Source organism: Trichechus manatus, unplaced genomic scaffold (genome assembly GCF_000243295.1).
Source record: "Trichechus manatus latirostris isolate Lorelei unplaced genomic scaffold, TriManLat1.0 scaffold00109, whole genome shotgun sequence".
Classification (NCBI taxonomy): domain Eukaryota; kingdom Metazoa; phylum Chordata; class Mammalia; order Sirenia; family Trichechidae; genus Trichechus; species Trichechus manatus.
Window position 1 is genome coordinate 9,761,299 of NW_004444045.1, and position 21,201 is coordinate 9,782,499.

General features: G+C 36.7%; 1 protein-coding gene across 2 annotated transcripts in view; it reads left to right on the forward strand.

Annotated features, from left to right (window-relative positions):
* The window catches only part of ADAM9 (ADAM metallopeptidase domain 9), a 128,699-nt gene that overhangs the window by 94,745 nt on the left and 12,753 nt on the right, over positions 1-21,201 (forward strand). The window contains exons 17-20 of one of the 2 annotated variants that reach the window (XM_004383416.2): positions 5,556-5,636; positions 5,887-5,992; positions 11,217-11,358; positions 14,846-14,933. In XM_004383416.2, the coding sequence (XP_004383473.1) occupies positions 5,556-5,636; positions 5,887-5,992; positions 11,217-11,358; positions 14,846-14,933 (417 nt within the window). Of the gene's footprint in view, positions 1-5,555; positions 5,637-5,886; positions 5,993-11,216; positions 11,359-14,845; positions 14,934-21,201 lie in introns of those variants that run through there. The other variant, XM_023737871.1, reaches the window with a different exon arrangement.

Genomic DNA, 21,201 nt, shown 5'->3' on the forward strand with positions numbered 1-21,201 from the left:
ACTAGAATTTGAGTTCTGCACCCCACTTTTCTCGTGCTCCATCAGGGACTCTCTGTTGTGTTCCCTGTCAGGGTGGTCATTGGTGGTAGCTGGACACCATCTAGTTCTTCTGGTCTCAGGCTGATGGAGTCTCTGGTTTATGTGGCTCTTTCCGTCTCTTGGGCTAATATTTTCCTTGTATGTTTGGTGTTCTTCATTCTCCTTTGCTCTAGGTGGGTTGGGACCAATTTATGCATCTTAGATGGCCGCTGGCTAGCTTTTAAGACTCCAGTCACCACTCACCAAAGTGGGATGCAGAACATTTTCTTAATAAACTTTGTTATACCGATTGACCTAGATGTCCCCTAAAAGCATGGTCCCCAGACTGCTGCCCCTGCTACTCTGTCCCTCGAAGTGTTTGGTGGTATTCAGGAAACTTCTTAGCTTTTGGTTTAGTCCAGTTGTGCTGACTTCCCCTGTATTGTGTGTCATCCTTCCCTTCACCTAAGATAATTCTTGTCTACTATCTAGTTAGTGAATACCCCTTTCACTCCCTCCCCACCCTTGTAACCATCAAATAGTGTTTTCTTCTGTGTTTAAACCTTTTCTTGAGTTCATATAATAGTGGTCTTATACAATATTTGTCAGAGAAGACAAATTTTTAATAAGTATTTACTGACTGAAGAGGAAATCGGGCATGCGTTGATGGCTTTAAAAACGGGCATGTGTTCACTTTAGGATTGGTGCTTGGTTTAATATCTTTGGTCATTTCTAGGAATGAAACACCTGTGTTTAATGAGTTGACACTATATGTTTTTTGAGAAATATTCTAGGAGCATTTGAAAAGAATGTGTTCTTGCTTCTAACATAGAGTGTTTGATGATTATATATTCATATCTTTTTCATTCTCATTTATTCTTGATATGTAAAAAAATTAGAGAAAAGAATGTTAATGTCTCTGATTGGTGTGTGTTTGGGTTGGGACTTTTCTGTATTCATTTTCCCTTATTATAGTTCTAAAAGTTTTTCCACTAAGAATGCTGTGTTTTTAGCAGAGTTTTTTGACTGGATTATATCTTTTATCAGTTTAAGATGACCTTTTCCTCAATTTTAAAGTTTTTGTCTTAAATTTTCTTTAATTGATATTAATATTTGTTTGCTTAATAGATTTTTTGCCCAATGTTTCAGTCTCATTTTGTTTTAAGTGTGTGTCTTATGAATACCATATAGTTAGATTTTGTTTAATGACCCAATCTGAGTTTTTTCTTCCTTTAGAAGTTTTTGTTTTTAACATTATGGGAATATCACATTTTCTTTAAAAATATTCAAACATATTGTATAAAACAAATAGTAAAGGTTCTCTGATGATACCTTTCTCATTTCCCCTCTTTCCAAACTCGTTTGCTACGGGTAACAACTCTTAACACACTTTGTGTATCAGTCCCATCCTCATTCTGGGCATTTACAAATATATACACGCACCCACGCACCACACACACACATACACACACACACACACACACACACACTTTAAAACAAAAATAAGATAACATTATATGATGTTCTGAAGTGTTTTTACCAACAGCATAGCACAGAGATCCTTCGTGTCATTGTATGAAAATCTACTTCATTTCAATACAAACAAAAAAAAACCAAACTCATTGCCATTGAGTTGACTTCAACTCTTAGTGACCCTATAGGACAGAGTAGAACCGCCCCATGGGGTTTCTGAGGAGCAGCTGGTGGATTCAAACTGTCGACCTTTTTTGGTTAGCAGCCAAATGCTTAACCACTGCGCCATCAGGGCAGATTACATGCCTAGGAATGGAATTGGTGGGTCATATGGTAATTGTATGCCTAACTTTTTCAGGAACCTCTAAACTCTTTTCCACAGGGCTGCACCATTTTACAGTCCCACCAGCAATGGATGAGAGTTCCTGTTTCTCCATATCCTTACCAACACTTGTTATTTTCTGTTTTTCTCACATCCTTGCCAACGTTTGTTATTTTTCATTCTTTTGGTCTTAGCTATTCTAGTGAGTGTAAAGTGATACTCATGTGGTTTTGATTTGTATCTCCCTAATGACTGGTAAAGCAGCCCTAGTCGTGCATGGTTAAAGCACTTGGCTGATAATCTGAAGGTGAGTGATTCGAACCCACCAGCTACTGCCACCACCCGCTCCGTGGAAGAAAAACCTGGCAATCTGCTACTGTGAAGATTACAACCTAGGAAACGCTATAGGGCAGTTGTACTCTGTCATATGGGGTTGCTATGAGTGAGAATTGACTTGATGGCACACAACAACAATGACAAATGATGTTGAGCATCTTTTCATGTGCTTATTGACCATTGTATATCTTCTTTGGAGATATATCCAAGTTCTTTGCCCATTTTTTGATTGGGTTGTTTGTCTTTTTGTTGTTTAGTTGTAGGAGTTCTTTGTATATTCTGAGTATTAACCCCTTAGCAGATATATGGTTTCCAAATATTTTCTCCCATTCTGTAGGTTGTCTCTTCACTTTATCGATAAAGTCCTTTGATGCACAAAAATTATAATTTCTGAAGTCCAATTTATCTGTTTTATCTTTTGTTGCATGTCCTTTTGGTGTCATATCTAAGAATCCATTGTCAAAAACTAGGTCCTGAAGTGTTATCCCTATGTTTTCTGCTAAGAGTTTTATGGTTTCAGTTCTTGTATTTAGATAATTGATCCATTTTGAGTTAATTTTCATATAAGGTGTGAGGTATACGTCTAACTTCATTCTTTTGTATGTGGAGATCCAGTTGTCCCAGCAGTATTTATTGAAGAGACTGTTCTTTCCCCATTGAATGGACTTACCACCCTTGTCGAAAATCAGTTGATCACAGATGTATGGATTTCATTGGTCTGTCCTTATACCAGTACCACACTGTTTTGATTCCTGTAGCTTTATAGTAGTACATTTTGAAATTGGGAAGTGTGAATTCTCCTACTTTGTTCTTCTTTTTTAAGATTGTTTTGGTCCCTTGCATTCCATTTGAATTTTAGGATTAGTTTTTCCATTTCTGCAAAAAAAGGCTGTTGGAATTTTGGTAAGGATTGTGTTGAATCTATAGATCACTTTGGATAGTATTGACATCTTAACAATATTAAGTCTTCCATTCCATGGTCATGGGAGGCTTTGATTTTTATTGGCACAATTTATTAACATTTCATCCTATTTCTGCGATCTTATTTAATGTTGTTTTTAAATGCTTCTTAGATATTTCCTACTTTACCTCACTTACTGATATTGAACAAGGTTTGTGTGCGTGTGTCTGTGTGTGTATGAGAGAGGGAGAGATAGATAAATTTGACAGTTATACGTCTTTTCTTCTGTTGTGCTACTTGTTTTCTTAATGGCAATAAAAACACATTAACATTTTTTTTTTTTTACCAATGTCAAGAATAAAAATATTATGTACTGTTTTTCCCCATGTAGGATGCAACACTATTACTTCCAAAACCCCATACCCCATTTTTTTGTTGGAAAAATATTGGCTTTAAACTCCAGGTTATTATTTATTTATTTAGATAGATAGATAGATTTTTAAGGTCTTTTGTTTTTCTGTATTTTATTAAGTTTCCTGACTATGCCAACAACATGTATGTACCAGAAGGATAATAAAGATAATAAATACTCAGTATGTGTTCCTATACTGACACACCTCGAACCAAACTGACAACTGATTAAATGAAACATGACACATTTTTATAGCCCTAGCCTTGTATCTGTTAGTGTGATCTAGGAGTCTAACACTTGAGTTTTTATAAGGTAGGTTGGATATCCTTTCTGGCAATTTCTCCATCTAAGGCTGGACTATGGACACTTGAGTAGGCTAAGAATTTGGTACTACTTCAGACCTACATTTTTAATATATTTGTTCATTAATTTAGAGAAGAAGCTAAATATTGAGTGAGAAAAATATGGAAAAGAAGAACTCTTAAGCTTCTTTTTTTATTGTTCCAGGTAGTTTAGCTTTGACTCCAAACTTGCATCTTGAAATCAGTAAACCAGAAATCCTGCAGTTAACTTCCACCTGCCTTCCCTGATGGGTGGCTGTTAGTGTTGTTGATGGTGAGGGTAATGTTTGAGAGGATGATCTTACTGTCCCACTCCAAGCAGTTTATCAGCATATTCCTTCCAGTTTGGTTCTACCCATCCCACAAGCAGAACACCCTTTCCCACTGAAGACTTGCTCCCTAAGGCAAATCTGCAGGATATGAACACATTTCATCTTATTTCTGTCATTGAATGCTTCAGGGGTCTCCTGTATATCAAGTATTAAAAGAAAAGTCTCCTTTTAGTTGAATAGGAAAGCTCTTGGTAAATATCTCCTCTAAAAACCTATGTATATGTGAAAAGAGTATTTTGGATTCTATATCCAGGAGAACTGGGTGGCTGGAGGACAGGTAAAGAGTGACTTTTTACTGTAGAGTCTTAACGTACTTTTTGAATTTTTAATGATATGAATGTATTTCTTATTTGAAAATTAATTTAAAATTATTGGAGGAAACAGATTTTGGGGAACCTCTGACTCTAAGTGCAATTCTGGCCAAACCCATGCACTTTTAGAATAGTAAAGACATCTATCAATGTCTCATTTTAGGTTTGTTCTCTAATTGTTCTCTATTTCATTATAGCATTTAAATATTCTTATTTTGTGTATTTGATTACCTAGTAAAATGTAAAAATAGCACTCAATAATTTTTTAAAAAAGGCCAGTGTTCTCTTTTCTAACTTATCAGAAAAGAGCAATTTTCACAAAGATGTCAATTTTCCAGAAAACTGAAAAATTTCTAAGTTTTAGTTGATTCCTTTAGGTTTTTAGTTTAATATTACTCTCAGTAATGATACCTTTTATCTCTCTTGAAGTGTTTAACACTCATTTCTGTTTCATATCTCATTTCATGAACTAAAATTTCTAGAACCATGTAAGATCATAATGATTCCTTTTTAATAGTGATTTTAATGGAAACGCCTCTGTTATTTCATCATTAATCATGAACCTAGAAGATAGGTTTCATCTCATCAGTAAAGTTTCTTTTTATTCCTATTTTTGAAAGAATTGTAACATTAAAACAAGTTTCAAATTTACCAAATGCCCTTTGATATCTGTTGTTATAATAACAAGGTTTTAATATTTAACCCATTTACGTGAGGTATTATAGCAATAGATTTCCTGTTATTGAAGCCTCCTTATAGTCCTAGAATCAACTGTATCTGGTTACTTTTGATTAAAAAAAAAAAAAATCCATTGTGAATATTTTACTTAGGATCTTCACATGTATTTTCATAAGAAAGAATAGATTGTAGTTTTATCTTTGTTTTTGGGCTTTATGTCATCTCGTCGTTTTTGATCATTAGTTCTGTGTCAATTAATTTCATTTATTTTTCTGTGTTTTCAAAATATAGTATGGGAATTAGCCATTCCTTGGAAGTTTGCAAGAATTCACCAATAAAATACTCGGTGCCAAGATCTTTTTTCTGGATGCTTCGTTAGTAATGTGTTCAATTTTTCCTTACTCATTAGGTCACTTTTTTTTTTTTTCCAGATCTGTAGAAACTTCCAGTGTGTAAATGCTTCTGTTCTGAATTATGACTGTGATATTCAGAAAAAGTGTCATGGACATGGGGTAGGTAATAGTCTCCTTTGGTTTGTTCATGGAAGTAGTGCTGAATAATCAGAGTTCCCAGTGAGGATTAGGTGAGACTTTCCACAATTTTTAGATTTCTAGGTATTGGAGAATTTAGATATTCAATAAAATTTTCATTCTTAAAAAGAATGTCTATGAATTTAATCCTTTTTCTTGGTTTCCATTCTTGAATTGATGATACAGAGCAACATTCACAATTAACAAAAGTGGTATTTTGATTGTTTTGAAGGTATGTAATAGCAATAAGAATTGTCACTGTGAAAATGGCTGGGCTCCCCCAAATTGTGAGACTAAAGGATACGGAGGAAGTGTGGACAGTGGACCTACATACAATGGCAAGTAATATAGAAGAAAATAAGTGTGATCTCCCAGTGGCCCAAGTCAGAAACTGGCCATCCTCACGCCTCTACTTCACTTTTCACATCAGTTGAACATTAAATTACATTGATTCTGCCTCTTAAATCCCTTACCAGTGTTTCCATTTTTTTTCATTCCCATTTATTACCTTCAATTTCTTGCCTAAATTTATCTAAATAGCCTCTTAATAAGGTTTCTTGTTTCCCTTCTTGCTTCCTATAGTCCACATTGCACACACATTACAGAGTTTAGTGTTTCCCTTCAAGAATTCAGTGCTGGTAATGCCAGTCTCCAGCTTTAAATTCGGTGATTCATTATTGCTAGTAGAATGCAATCCAGAGATCCTTAATGTGGCTTATGAGGCGCTGCATGACTTGCCCCTTACTTGCTTTTCCAGCCTCATTTCACTGTGTTTTAAGACATGTTGTAACTTCTTTAATTCCCCCTGACAGGCTGTTCTGTCTCGCCTCTGGGCCTTTGGGCCATCTTATTTGCACGTGCTTGGCCTCGGCTAATTGCTCCTTAGGTTTTCTTTTATATGTCCTTTCCTCTAGGAAGTTTTCTCTGATGGCCTAAGTATGAATTAATATGCCCCTTCTATTTGTTCTCCTAGTACTGTTAGCACTATCATATACTATAGTAATTACCTATTTACTTATTTTTATTCCCTGATAGGCTTTGAGCTCCTTGTTTTCCAGTATATTCCTAGTGAGAACATATGCTTTCTTTCTCCTGGGTAAATACTAGATGGAATGACTGGGTCATATAGTAAGTGCATGTTTAACTTTTTAAGAAAATGCCAAACTGTTTCCAAGAGAAGTTGTACCATTTTGCATTTTCACCAGTTTTATATGAGGGTTCTAGTTTCTCCACGTCCTCACCAATACTTGATGTGGCCAGTCTTTTAAATTTTAGCCATTCTAAGTAAGTGTGCAGTGGTACTTCGTTGTGGTTTTAATTTGCATTTATCTAATGACTGATAATATTGAGCATCTTTTCATGTGCTTACTTATCATCCATATATCTTCTTTGGTGACATATTTGTTTAAATCTCTTGCCCATTTTAAATTGGGTTATTTGTCTCATTATTGAGCTTTGAGAGTTCTTTATATGTTCTAGATACAAGTCCTTTATTAGATATGTGTATTTTTCTTACTTTGCTTACTTGGGGTTTCATTTACTCTTCCTTTTCTAGTTTCTTAAGGTGGAAGATAAGATCACTGATTTGAAATCTTTAATATAGGCATTTTAGTCCTATAAACTTTTATCTAGATGTTGTCTGCTGTCTTCGGGGCATTCAGTAGTTATTTTTCTTGTTTATGGATTGTAGATTTGTTTGTTTCGTCCTTTTTTTTTTTTTTTTTTTTTCATCCCACAAATTGTGGTATGTTGTTATAAAGAAATTAAGTTTACCTAAAAAATTTGGTCTTTGTCCTTGGTTCCTGAGAGATAACCTCTAAAATCTTGGGAATTTCCTAAGTGATTGAGGTGTCTTTTATCTATAAGGCCTCTAACTCACACCTGAGGGTTTATGCTAATTAAGTGACTCTTAAGTGAGGGCTGGCTAGGCCAGAAAGACCCACTGCATGATATCAACCCAACCTCAGAGGAGGAGAGCTGGAAGATGATTCAATCAATGATGCCTATGTAATGAAGCCCCAGTACAGGCTCTGGACATGAAAGTTCCATGAGCTCCCTTGTTCGCAAAAGACATTGGTTCTCGGGAGGGCGATGTGCCCTTTTTGGGACACAAAAACTCTGCATTGGGGACCTTCCCTCCCAGACCTCACCTCTCTTCTTTATGCTAGTCCAGATTTATATCCTTTATAATAAAACTGTAATTGTAAATACAGCACTTCCTGAATTCTGTGAGTTTTAGCAAATTACTGAATCTGAGGGAGTTGTGGGAGCCAGCAGGTCAGAAGTGAGGGGGACCTGGGTACCCCCAGGGTTATGGCTGGCATCCTGATGGAGTATGAAGAAACCCCCAATTTGTACCCAGCAGGTCAGAAGTGAGGGTGTTGTGAGGACCCCAATTTTGTGGCTGAGGTCTGAAGTCTTGGCACACTTGGCAGTCTGGCAGACTGTGCCCTTCGATTTGTGAGGTTTAACCTAGCTCTGCCAATAACAAATTCTTTCAGCTTCATATGTCTGAAAAAGTCTTTGTTTTGCCTTCCTTTCTGAAAGTTAATTTAACTGCTTAAAGAATTCTAGGGTAACGGTTTTTTTCTTTCTTTTTTTCCCTTTTACTTCTTCAGAGATGTTGCTACATTGCCTTCTGGCTTGCATTCTTTTCCCTGAGAGATCTGCTGTTGTATTTTTCTTTGGTCTTCTTTATGAAATGTATCTTTTCCACCCTTCAGTTGCTTTAAGATTTTCTCTTTATCACTGGTTTTAGGCAGTTGATTATAATTTGCCTTGGTGTGCTTGAAATTTTTGAGCTTTTTGGATTTGTGATTTTGGAGTTTTCTTCAAATATGGAAAATTTTCAGCTATTATTTCTTCAAATGTTTTCTTCTGTCTTCCTCTTTCTCTCTTCTTCAGGGACTCCAATTTTATGTTTATTAGGCTAGTTGGAATTTTTTCCACATATCACTGATTCTCGCTGTTTTTAAGGCTTTATGCTCTATATTTAATTTAGAATAGAAATTCCTATTCTTCAGGTGTACTCTTCTGCAATGTCTAATCTACCATTAATTCCATTCAGTGTATTTTTCATCTCAGACATTGTAGTTTTCATTTTAGAAGTTCCATTTGTGTCATTTAAAAATATTTTTTGTGTCTCTACTTAGCATGATGAGTCTTTCCTTCAGCTTCTTGAAGATACAGAATGCAATTATACTAATTGTTTTAATGTCCTAATTCTGTCATCTGTATCATTTCTTGGTCAGTTTTGACTGATTTTTCCTTCTTATTATGAGTCATATTTTCCTGTTTCTTTGCTTTCCTGGTAATTTACTCTAGAGGGGATTTATTTATTCTGCTCAATGCTGCATTAATTAGGAGGTTTTCCACCATGAATAGTAGGAACAGGCACTTTTCTTAGCCCTGTGGGAGCTGCGGGAGTTGTTCTCTTTGATCCTTATGGGTGGTTCTTTTTCTAGTCTTGTGTAGTTTTCTTACATGCACTCATTGATTAGTACTCAGCTGAGTATTTGAGGGGAACCCTATGCAGATCTCCGGAGTCCTCTCTCTGTGCGGCTCTGTCCCCTCCTGTACTTTGCCCAGTGAACTCTAGCTGCCTTAGCCTCTCCAGACTGCCGTCACTGTTTCTTCAACTCAGGGACACAGCTGGCCTCTGTTTGAATTTCCCTACACCTCATCATGGCCTCCAAACTTTCTCTAGGCAGTAAGCTGGGACAATTGTTCTTTATTGCTCTTTGTGGCCTAATGTCCGGTGTCTGGCAAACTGTTCTTTTATATATTTTGTCTGGTTATCTGGTTGTTTTAGCTGGGAGGGTAAATCTGATCCCTGTTACTCCATCTTGGCTAAAAGTAGAAGTCAGCATTATGGATTTTAATGACTGTGTATAATTCTATCTAGTGGATGTGCCATAACTTAAGTGTTTTCTAATTATTTGACATATAGATTGTTTATAAGTTTTTGATATGTACTGTTGACATTGCAGTAGACATCTTATTGCATATGCGTTTTTTCCCAGTTGACTTCTTTTGAAGGATAAATTGCTAGTATGAGATTATTAGGTTGAAGAATATACTCCTTTTTATGGTTCTTGATTAAAAATTCCAAATGAATGATACTTTTGTGTAATGCCACTAACAGTGTAAATGTATCAATTTCAATGTAATCTTGCCAGTGTTGGATGCTTTAATTTAAATTTGTCTCCTCATTGGTAAGTATAAAGTGACATATTAAGCTTGTATTACTTTTTTATATTTTGATGTTTAATTAGGAAGATGTTTCATATAGTTTTATACAACTTTTAGTAGATATTTCTGGTACTTTTCCAAACTTAGTTCTGAGAAAAGTTTTACAGTTTACCACTCCTGTTCTATATCTACTATATTTTTCTCTAAAGAACACGGGACAGAGAAAATTGATGTTAGCTAATAAATTTTAAAAAGTAGTAATTAGACTTAAAATCTAGAAGCCATAAAAAACAAGATTGATGAATTCAGCTACATTAAAAACAAAACAAAGCAACTTCTGCATGGAAACAAGCATTGTACTGTTAGACCAAAGAAATATGGGGAAAATATTTCCAACTCATATCATAGACAAAAGCTTATCTCCCTAATACATAAAGTGCTCCTAGAAACGGAGAAGGAAAAACCAATACCCCAACAGAAAATTAGTCAAAGCACTGATCAGAAAAAGCAATACAAAGTTTTCTTAACTATGAAAAGATACTCATAGTATAAAAAGAGAAATGCAAATTAAAATGATACAAGATAAAATCTTTGAACTACCAGATTGGCAAAAGTATAGAAGTTTGATAACACACTTTGTGAGTGAGGCTGTGGGGAACTCTTTTATATTGTTGATGAGGATGCTAAATGGTAACCTGCACTGTGGAAGACAATTTGACGATATCTTTAAAAAACAAACTGATGAATGCATTTACCCTTTGGGCCATCAATTCCACTTTTGGGAAATGTTTCTTTAGATATATCTGCACCATATGATACAGCATATGTAGTGGGTTATTCGTGATAGAATTTTTTTTTATAATAGCAAAAGATTGGAAAAATACAAGTGTCTGTCAGTAGGCACTGGTTAAATAAAACTGTAGAACATCTTTGCAATGGAATTCTGTATGAATGTATAGAAAATGAGGATGCCTCTATGTATAGTTTGGAAAGATATATAGATAAGTGAAAAAAGTAAGGTGAAGAACAGTGTTTATGGTATGCTACTTTTTGTGTAAGAAAGGTTTGACAGTAAAAATGTACTTTGTTCTCGCTTCTTTTGCATAAAGAAATACTGGAAGGTTATATAAGAAACCAATAAAAGTGAAAAAGTGATTATCGTTGGATAGGCAGAAATGGAATGGACAAGGACAAAGGTGTGAACGAGACTTTGCAGTGTATTCAGTTTATATCAGTGTGATTTTGAACCATGTGAACATATTACTTATTAAAAAAATTAATGTAAAGACATTTAGAATGGCCTAGTATGTTCTAGGTAGTATGAGTTAACATCAAATTTAATGACCTTAAATATAATATTTTTCTTTCTAGAAAAGAATACTTCACTGAGGGATGGACTTCTGGTGTTCTTCTTCCTAATTGTTCCCCTTATTGCATTTGCTGCTTTTGTCTTCATCAAGAGAGATCAGTTACAGAAAAGCTGCTTCAGAAAGAAGAGATCACGAACATCCAAGTACTTAGATTTTTTTCTTTTGAATTCGTATTGAGTAATATAAAGTAGTATCATAGAGGTTGACAATCCTTTAAAAATTAGGTTCTAAGTTCTCTCTCTAATTTTTTGACATGATTGGCAGGGGTTAAAATATAGTGAAGGTTTTTCCCATTAAAAAACTCATTGCCCACTAACTAGATAGTAGGCAAGAATTACCTTAGGTGAAGGGAAGGATAGCACACACTACAGGGGAAGTCAGCACAACTGGATTAAACCAAAGCTAAGAAGTTTCCTGAATACAACCAAACACTTCGAGGGACAGAGTAGCAGGGGCGGGGGTCTGGGGACTATGCTTTCAGGGGACATCTAGGTCAATCGGTATAACAAAGTTTATTAAGAAAACGTTCTACATCCTACTATGGTGAGTGGTCTCTGGGGTCTTCAGAGCTAGCAAGCAGCCATCTAAGATGCATCAATTGGTCCCAATCCACCTGGAGTAAAGGAGAATGAAGAACACCAAAGTCACAAGGAAAGTATTAGCCCAAGAGACAGACAGAGCCACATAAACCAGAGACTGCATCAGCCTGAGACCAGAAGAACTAGACGGGTGCCTAGCTACCACCAATGACCACCTTGACAAGGGAGCACAACAGACAGTCCCTGATGGAGCAGGAGAAAAGTGGGGTGCAGAACTCAAATTCTAGTAAAAAGATCAGACTTAATGGTCTAACCGAGACTGGAAGAACCGCAGAAAGCATGGCCCCTGGACTGTCTGTCAACGCAGAACTAAAACCATTCCCGAGGCCAACTCTTCAGACAAAGATTAGACTGGACTATGGGGCATAAAATGATACTCGTGAAGAGTGTGCTTCTTAGCGCAAGTAGATACATGAGACTAAATGGGCAGCTTCTGTCCGGAGGTGAGATGAGAAGGGAGAGAGGGTCAGGAGCTGGTTGAATGGACATGGTAAATCGGGTGGAAAGGAGGAGTGTGCTGTTACAGTATAGGGAGAGCAATTAGGGTCACATAACAATGTATGTATAAATTTTTGTATGAGAGACTAACTTGAATTGTAAACTTTCACTTAAAGTACAACAATTAAAAAAAAAACAAAACCCATTGCCATTGAGTTGATGCCGACGCATAGTGACCCTATAGGACAGAGTGGAACTGTCCCATAGGGTTTCCAAGGCTATAATCTTTACAGAAGCACACTGCCACATCTTTCCCTCATGGAGCAGCTGGTTGGTGCAAACTGCTGACCTTACAGTTTGTGACTGATTGCTTAACCACTACACCACCAGGGCTCCTTTTAGTGAAGGTCCCTAGGTGATACAAATGGTTTGCACTTGGCTAGTAGCCAAAAGGTTGGCAGTTTGAACCCATCCAGTGGCAACATGGAAGAAAAGGCCTGGTGATCTGCTTCTATAAAGATTATATGGAGCAGTTCTACTCTATAACACAGAGTCCCCATGAGTCGGAATTGACTCAACAGCAAAAGACAACAACAACAACAAAATGTTGTGGTGACTGAGCCACCTCTTATGATGGTGACAGGAAAGGATTATGGTGACCTGCCTGTGTGCTACTGAAAATGGCCCTTAGGGTTCATTTTTCTTGATATCAGTTTCTGATCATGGGAAAAGTAGAACGTTGGTTTATGACTTCTGATTTGGGCTTCCTAATTAGAGATTTGGAGCCCTGGCGGTGTAGTGGTTAAGAGCTCAGCTGCTAACCAAAAGATTGGCAGTTCGAATCCACTAGCAGCTCCTTGGAAAGCCTATGGTACAGTTCTACTCTGTCTTTTAGGATCGCTATGAGTCGGAATCGACTTTACGGCAACTGGTTTGTTTTTTGGGGGGTTTAATTAGAGATTAAGGAGCCCTGGTGGCACAGTGGTTAAGTGCTTGGCTGTTAACTGAAAAGTCAGCGGTTTGAACCTACCAGCTGCCCATGGGAGAAAGATGTGGCAGTCTGCTTCCTGAAAGACTACAACCTTGGAAACCCTGTGGGGCAGTTGTGCCCTGTTCTGTAGGGTCACTATGAGTCAGAACCAACTCGATGGCAATGTTTCGTTGTTGTTGTTGTTAGTGGCTCAATGGTTAAGTACTCGGCTGCCAACCTAAACATTGGTGGTTTGAACCCACCCAGCGTCTCCATGGTAGAAAGTTCTGGCGACCTGCTCCTGTAAAGACTGCAGCCTAGAAAACCCTATGGGGCAGTTCTACTCTGTCACGTGGCATCACTGTGAGTCTAAAATCGACTTAATGGCACCTAGCAACAACAATTAAAGATTAAAATATAGGACAAAGATAAAAATATAAATGTGTAAAATATTTTTTCTTCCATTATCTTTCTCTCAAGTATCAGTTCTCAAAAGGAAGATTTTTAAAATCTCAGTTTTGAAAACAGATTTTGTGAATTACAAGCTTTTAAGAAGTAGGTTTTGGTTGAAGAAAGTTAGGGCTGTTGTAATTCAGAGACCTGACATTTCAAACCTGTGTGTTCAACCCTCATACATCCCATTTTTTGATCATGGATTTAACTACCAGTTCTAATATGTTGGCATTAAAATGTAGCATGGACTTTGTATTCAGATCTGAATTCAAGTTCTAGGTTAGTCATTTTCTAGAAATGTTATCTGGAGTAATAAATAAACCTCCTTGAGCCTTGGTTTTGTGTCTCTAAAATGGACGTATTAACAGTACTGATCTCGTAGGGTTGACATGAGGATTAAATGAGGAAATATTAACATATAAAACCCATAGCACATTGCTGATGCATTGTAACTACTTAATAACTAGTTGTTATTAAAATAATGATTTCCAAATGTAGCTTGATTGCTCACTTTTACTTTGTTGCCTTATTTCTCACTTAGTACATATTTTTCTAAAGTGACATGGTATTAGCTTTAATTTTTAACATACCCTAAAAGTGTTTCTCTCACTTCCTAACACCCTTCAGACTGACCAATTCATGCAGATAAATCCCTAATCTGCCTCTCCTAGATTTTAATTCCATAACTGCAGCTGTGTCCTATACATTTTGACCTAGCTATCTTGCTGTCACCTTGCTGTGCATAGCTGATATCTTTCCAGCCAAGCTGTTTGCTCCTTGTGGACTTCCTAATTTTCACAATGACTACTTCAGATCTTGTGTATGCAGCCTAAGATTATGCTTTTACCCTTTTTTTGATTTTAGGAAGACTTAAGGAGAAAAGTTTGGGAGTACTGATTGTCTAGTTGACCAAATTTCATAACTTATTAGAATTTCAGTTTCTTTAATTGTAAAATGGGGTTAATCATACTTTCTGGTACTGTAAGGATTAAAATGGGTAAAACTATTTAAAATATAGTGGAAATTTTAGTTATCAATATGATCATCGTTACCACCATTACCAACATCGTTATTCTGTATTTGGGAAAATGCAAGGTATGTATGTATAATATGTCATGTAGAAATGTTTAAAAAAACTTAATTTAGCTCAGAAGTAATTTTGTCTTTTAGGTCAGATGACAAAAATCAAGCAAATGTTTCTAGACAACCAGTGGGTGACCCTCGCTTTGTTCCTCCAGTGTCTCCTCCCGGGGAAGCTGTAAGTTTAAAATGAAAAATTCTTTTTCTTTACTGCATTAAGCTATTATATATTTGAGATTTTTTTATAAAATGGTAATTGTTACATAGGTATAGATATAAATGTAGATACTTCTTAAGAATTAAGGAGTGTTTTTGGTATTTCCTGAGTTAGTTGAAGGAATACCAGCTGGGTCCCTGGCTCAGAGGACAGAGGAGAAGACATTTGGACATTAAGAATGCCTTGCTTGAAACCAAGAGTGGGAAATGACATGAAACCTGTGCTACCACTATTTTTTATTTTTATTTTTTGTCTGCTACTTTTCTGTTTTTAATGCCTGGCTTCCACAGGGCATATTACCAAAGAACTGGAGCTGTGCTCCTGGATAGGCCTCGTTGTCTAAGCAGTTGTTGTTGTTAGGTGCTGTTAAGTTGATTCCGACTCACAGAGACCCTATGCATAACAGAACGAAACACTGCCCGGTCCCGCGCCATCCTCACAATCGTTGCTGTGTTGGAGCCCATGGTTGCAGCCACTGTGTCACTCCATCTCATTGAGGGTCTTCCTCTTTTTCGCTGACCCTCTACTTTACCAAGCATGATGTCCTTCTCCAGGGACTAGTCCCTCCTGACGACGTGTACAAAGTACGTGAGACGAAGTCTCGCCATCTTTGCTTCTAAGGAGCATTCTGGCTATACTTCTTCCAAGACAGATTTGTTTGTTCTTCTGGCAGTCCATGGTATAGTCGGTATTCTTTGCCAACACCATAAGTCAAAGGTGTCAGTTCTTCTTCAGTCTTCTTTTTTTACTGTCCAGCTTTAGCGTGCGTATGAAGTGATTGAAATACCGTGGCTTGAGTCAGGTGCACCTTAGTCCTCAAAGTGACATCTTTGCTTTTTAACACTTTAAAAAGGTCTTTTGCAGCAGATTTGCCTAATGCAATATGTCATTTGGTTTCTTGACTGCTGCTTCCGTACACATTGATTGTGGAGTCAAGTAAAATTAAATTCTTAGACAACTTCAGTCTTTTCTCCATTTATCATGATATTGCTTATTGGTCCAGTTGTGAGGATTTTTGCTTTTTTTAATTTTGAGGTATAATCCATACTGAAGGCTGTAGTCTCTGATGTTTATCAGTAAATGCTTCGAGTCCTCTTTGCTTTCAGCAAGCAAGGTTGTGTCATCTGCATATCGTAGGTTGTTAATAAGTCTTCCTCCAATCCTGATGCCACTTTCTTCTTCATATTGTCTGGCTTCTTGGATTATCTGCTCAGTATACAGATCGAATAAGTATGTTGAAAAGGTACAGCATTGACACACACCTTTTCTGATTATAAGCCATGTACTATCCCCATGTTCTGTTCAAATGACTGCCTCTTGGTCTATGTACAGGTTCCTCATGAGCACAAATAAGTGTTCTGGAATTTCCAGTCTTTGCAGTGTTATCCATAATTTGTTATGATTCACACAGTCGAATGCCTTTGCATAGTCAATAAAGCACGGGTAAACATCTTTCTGGTATTCTCTGCTTTCAGCCAAGATCCATCTGACATCAGCAATGATATCCCTCATTCCATGCCCACTTCTGAATCTGGCTTAAGTTTCTGGCAGTTCCCTGTGGATGTACTGCAGCAAACCCTTTTTAATGATCTTCAAAATTTTACTTGCGTATGATGTTAATGATACTGTTTCATAATGTCCACATTCTGTAGGATCACCTTTCTTTGGAATGGACACAAATATGGATCTCTTCCAGTCGGTTGGCCAGGTACTTGTCTTCCAAATTTCTTTGCATAGACAAGTGAGCATTTCCAGCATAGCGTTCATTTTTTGAAACATCTCAGTTGATATTCTGTCAATTTCTGGAGCCATGTTTTTCACTAATGACTTCAGTGCAGCTTGGACTTTACCTTCAATACTATCAGTTCTTTATCCTGAAATGGTTAAACGTTGACTAATTCTGTTTGGTACAGGGACTCTTTGTATTCCTTCCATCTTCTTTTGATGCTTCCTGTGTCATTCAATATTTTGCCTATAGAATCCTTCAATATTGCAACTTGAGGCTTGAATTTTTTCTTCAGATCTTTCAGCTTGAGAAAGGCTGATGTGTTCTTCCCTTTTGGTTTTCTAACTCCAAGTCTTTGCACATTTTATTATAATACTTTACTTTGTCTTCTCCAGCTGTCCTTTGAGATATTATGTTCGGCTATTTTAGTTTATCATTTCTTCCATTCTCTTTAGTTGTTCTACCTTCAAAAGCAAGTTTCAGAGTCTCTTCTGACATTCATTTCGGTTTTTTCTTTTTTTCTGGTCTTTTTAATGACCTTTTACTTTCTTCATGTATAATGCCCTTATATCATCCCACAACTTGTCTAGTCTTTGTTCATTAATGTTCAGTGTGTCAAATCTGTTTTTGAGATGGTCCCTAAATTCAGGTGAGGTACACTCAAGGTCATACTTTGACTCTCATGGAGTTGTTTTAATTTTCATCAGCCTCAACTTGAACTTGTATATGAGTGATTGATGGTCTGTTCCCTAGTCGCCCCTGGCCCTCTTCTGACTGATGATGTTGAGCTTCTCCATTATGTCTTTCCATAGATATAGCTTGTTTGATTCTTGTGTTTTCTGTCTGGCAAGGTCCACATTTATGGTTGACATTTATGTTGTTGAAAAAGATATTTCCAATGAATAAGTCATTGGTCTTCCAAAATTCTAGTATGCGATAACCAGCGTTGTTTCTATCACCAAGACCATATTTTCCAACTACTGATCCTTCTTCTTTGTTTCCAACTTTTGCATTCCAATCACCAGTAATTATCAATACATCTTGATTGCACATTTGATCAGTTTCAGATTGCAGAAGTAGGTAAAAATCTTCAATTTCTTAATCTTTGGCCTTTGTGGTTGGTGTGTGAATTTGAATAAGTCTTATTACCTAGTCTTCCTTGTAGGCATATGGATATTATCCTATCACTAACAGTGTTGTACTTCAGGGTAGATCTTGAAATGTTCTTTTTGACAATGAATGCAATGCCATTCCTCTGCAATTTGTCATTTTCAGCATAGTAGACCATACAGTTTTCTGATTCAACATGGTTAGTATCAGTGTATTTCAGCTAACTGATACTTAGGATATTGATCTCCATGCATTCCATTTCATTTTTGATAACTTCCAATTTTCCTAGATTCATACTTCATACATTCCACATTATTAATGGCTATTTGCAGCAGTTTCTGATAGTTTTGAGTCATGCCATGTCAGCGAATGAAGGTCCTGAAAGCTTTCTTTATTCCGTCCTCATCATTAAGGTCAACTCTGCTTTGAGGAGGCAGCTCTTACCCGGTCGTATTTTGAATGCCTTCCAATCTGAGGGGCTCATCTTCCAGCACTGTATCAGACAATGTTCTGCTGTTATTCATAAGGTTATCACTGGCCAATTTTTTTAGAAGTAGATTGCTAGGTCCTTTCTCCTAGTCTGTCTTAGACTGCAAGCTTTGCTGAAACCTGTCTACCACAGGTGACCCTGCTAGTATTTTCAGTAACAGTGGCATAGCTTCCAGCATCACAGCACACATAAGCTACCACATTATGACAAACTCACAGATGAGTGGTGGGTCTCAGCAGTAGAATCTGATAATCCCTGGGTTTAGACTGTTTTATGGGAATATTAGTATATTATGGAGTATTGGGATAATGATATACTTTTCTTGCATATCAGCATATACATATATTCCTAAGTAATATATAATATTATTTTACCTGTTTTTAAACTTTTTATGATGTTTTGTTTGATATTTTACAATATATTTGCAATCTGCTTTTTTCTTAACATCATCCCCCTATTGACACACATAGCTCTGGTGCATTCATTTTCACTACTGGTATTATTATGGTATATAAATGTAATATAATTTTTTAAATCCATTTTCCTATTACCAGCCTCCAATTTTTCATTGACAAGGCTGAGATGAACATTCTACTTAAGTCTTCTTGTCCACGTGTGTGAGAATTTCTTGGACTGCACTGTCTAATACAGTAGCACTACCCATGTGTGACTATTTAAATTTAACATTAAATTAAATAAAACTAAGAATTCAGTTCCTCATTTCTACTGACCACATTTCAAATGCCCAGTAGACCACATGTGGATAGTGGCTACTGTACTGGAGAGAACAGGTACAGAACATTTCCATCATTGCAGAAAATTCTTTTGGAAAACACTGATCTAGAGTATGTAAGAATTAAATTGCTGGGCTGAAAATATGTACATCTTTACAATATGTGCCGAATTGTTTTCCAAAGTGGTTTATACCATTGGGTGATTGTATCATCAGTGATGTAGGAGCATTCCTGTTGATCTACATCTTTGCCAACACTTAGTATTGTCAGACTTTTAAATTCTATCCAGTTATGTGGAGGTACAATGGTTAGCTATCTCTCATCATGTTCTAAAACAAACCTTGGTGGCACAATGATTAAGTGCTTGCTGCTAACTGAAAAGTTGGCAGCTCAAAATCACCAGCCGCTCTGCAGGAGAAAAGACCTGGCAATCTGCTTCCTCAAAGATCACAGCCTAGGAAACCCTATGGGCCAGTTCTACCCTGTCCTTTAGGGTCGCTATGAGTCAGAATCGACTTGATGGCCCAAACAACAGTGATAACAACAACATCATGTTCTAATGTATATTAAAAAAACTCATTGCCATCGAGTCAATTCCGACCCATAATGACCCTATAGGACAGGGTAGAAATGCCCTATAGGGTTTCCAAGGAGTGGCTGGTGGATTTAAACTGCCAACCTTTTGGTTAACAGCCATAGCACTTAACCACTGTGCCACCAAGTCTCCAGTGTATATAAGTACATACATATTTGCAATCTCCCGCATTCTATTCCCTTTTTCTTTATAAAAAGGATACAAAAAAATTATTTTCCCCTTTTGCCCTTAATTATATATCTTAAAGAGTTTCCCACCTCAGTACATTTATAGGATCACCACACAATCCCTGTGCGTGTTGCTCATCTTCATCCTTGGCATATTTAAATCTTTTCTCTTTATGTTCTTCTGGATGACATCTTCCATGTTGACAGAGAGAAGTCATTAAAGTAGTCCCTGGTAGCTGTTCTTAGGTTTTCAGCTATTGGTAGTCAGAGTTCTTATGCATGAGATTGGAAAAGACAATCCCTCATCTCAAGTCCATTTGTTGAATTTTCAACAATTCTGGGAAATTCTTGGCGATTATTTCTTTAAAGTTTTGTCTCCTGATATTTGTCTCCTGATCTCTTATTAACTCCTTCTACAGCCTCTATTAGATGCATTTTAGACCTTTCGCTTTTCTCCATGTCTTTTAGCTTCTCTTTGCTATTTCCCGTCTTTTTGTCTGTATGTTCTATTTTGAGTAATAATATTGAATCTACTTTTCATTTACTACATCTCTCCTCAGCTATGTACAATCTGCAGTTTAACCCATTTACTGAATTTCTAATTTCAGTAATTTTAGTGTTTTTCATTTCTATAGTTCTACTTGGTTTTGTTTCAGACCTGCCTGTTAATTTGTGATAGTATTTTGTAATTTCCTTATATTTTTGAAACTTTTATTGTTTAAACATATAAAACACACCTACTTTATATGCTTTATTTGTTAATTCTAATGTCTACAGTCATGATGGATTCTGTGGTTTGTTGTTTCTGTTGACTATTTCATGATGGCTTGTTTCTTCCTGTACTTTGTCATATTGATTGTGAATTCATATTCCTTAGAACTTAACGTGCAGGAATTATTTGAGTCCTGAATTATAGCAGATTCCTATAGAGAGTGTTTATTTTTCTTGACCAGTTACTTGGGGGCATAGGCAATCTTTGATGTCTTTAAGCTAAAGTTCTGGTTTGTGTTTTTTTGGGCCACACAAATGTTATAACCTCTAGCCCGTAAGCCCTTCATGTGGATGGGTATATGATTAGAAATTCTCTATGGAGACCTTTTTCCCCCCTTTTACCAGTACCAAGGCCTATATAGGCAGCTATCGCACTGAGTCCTTACTTCAGACAGGTGTTTCTTTTTCTAGATAACCCATTGGGAATATCATCCTTCTGGGGCCTAGGCTTCGTAGAGGGTCTTATATTGAGCCTTCTATCTAATTCAGACCACAGGTTTTGTCTCCTGTATTTGTGTGGTACCTGAAAATGCATATTATAGCCAACAAAGGATGGGAAGATGTTCACAGGGCAAAGCCATCTCCATACTCTGTACTGTATTTTTACGCAAATAACACACACCTCCTACATTTGTT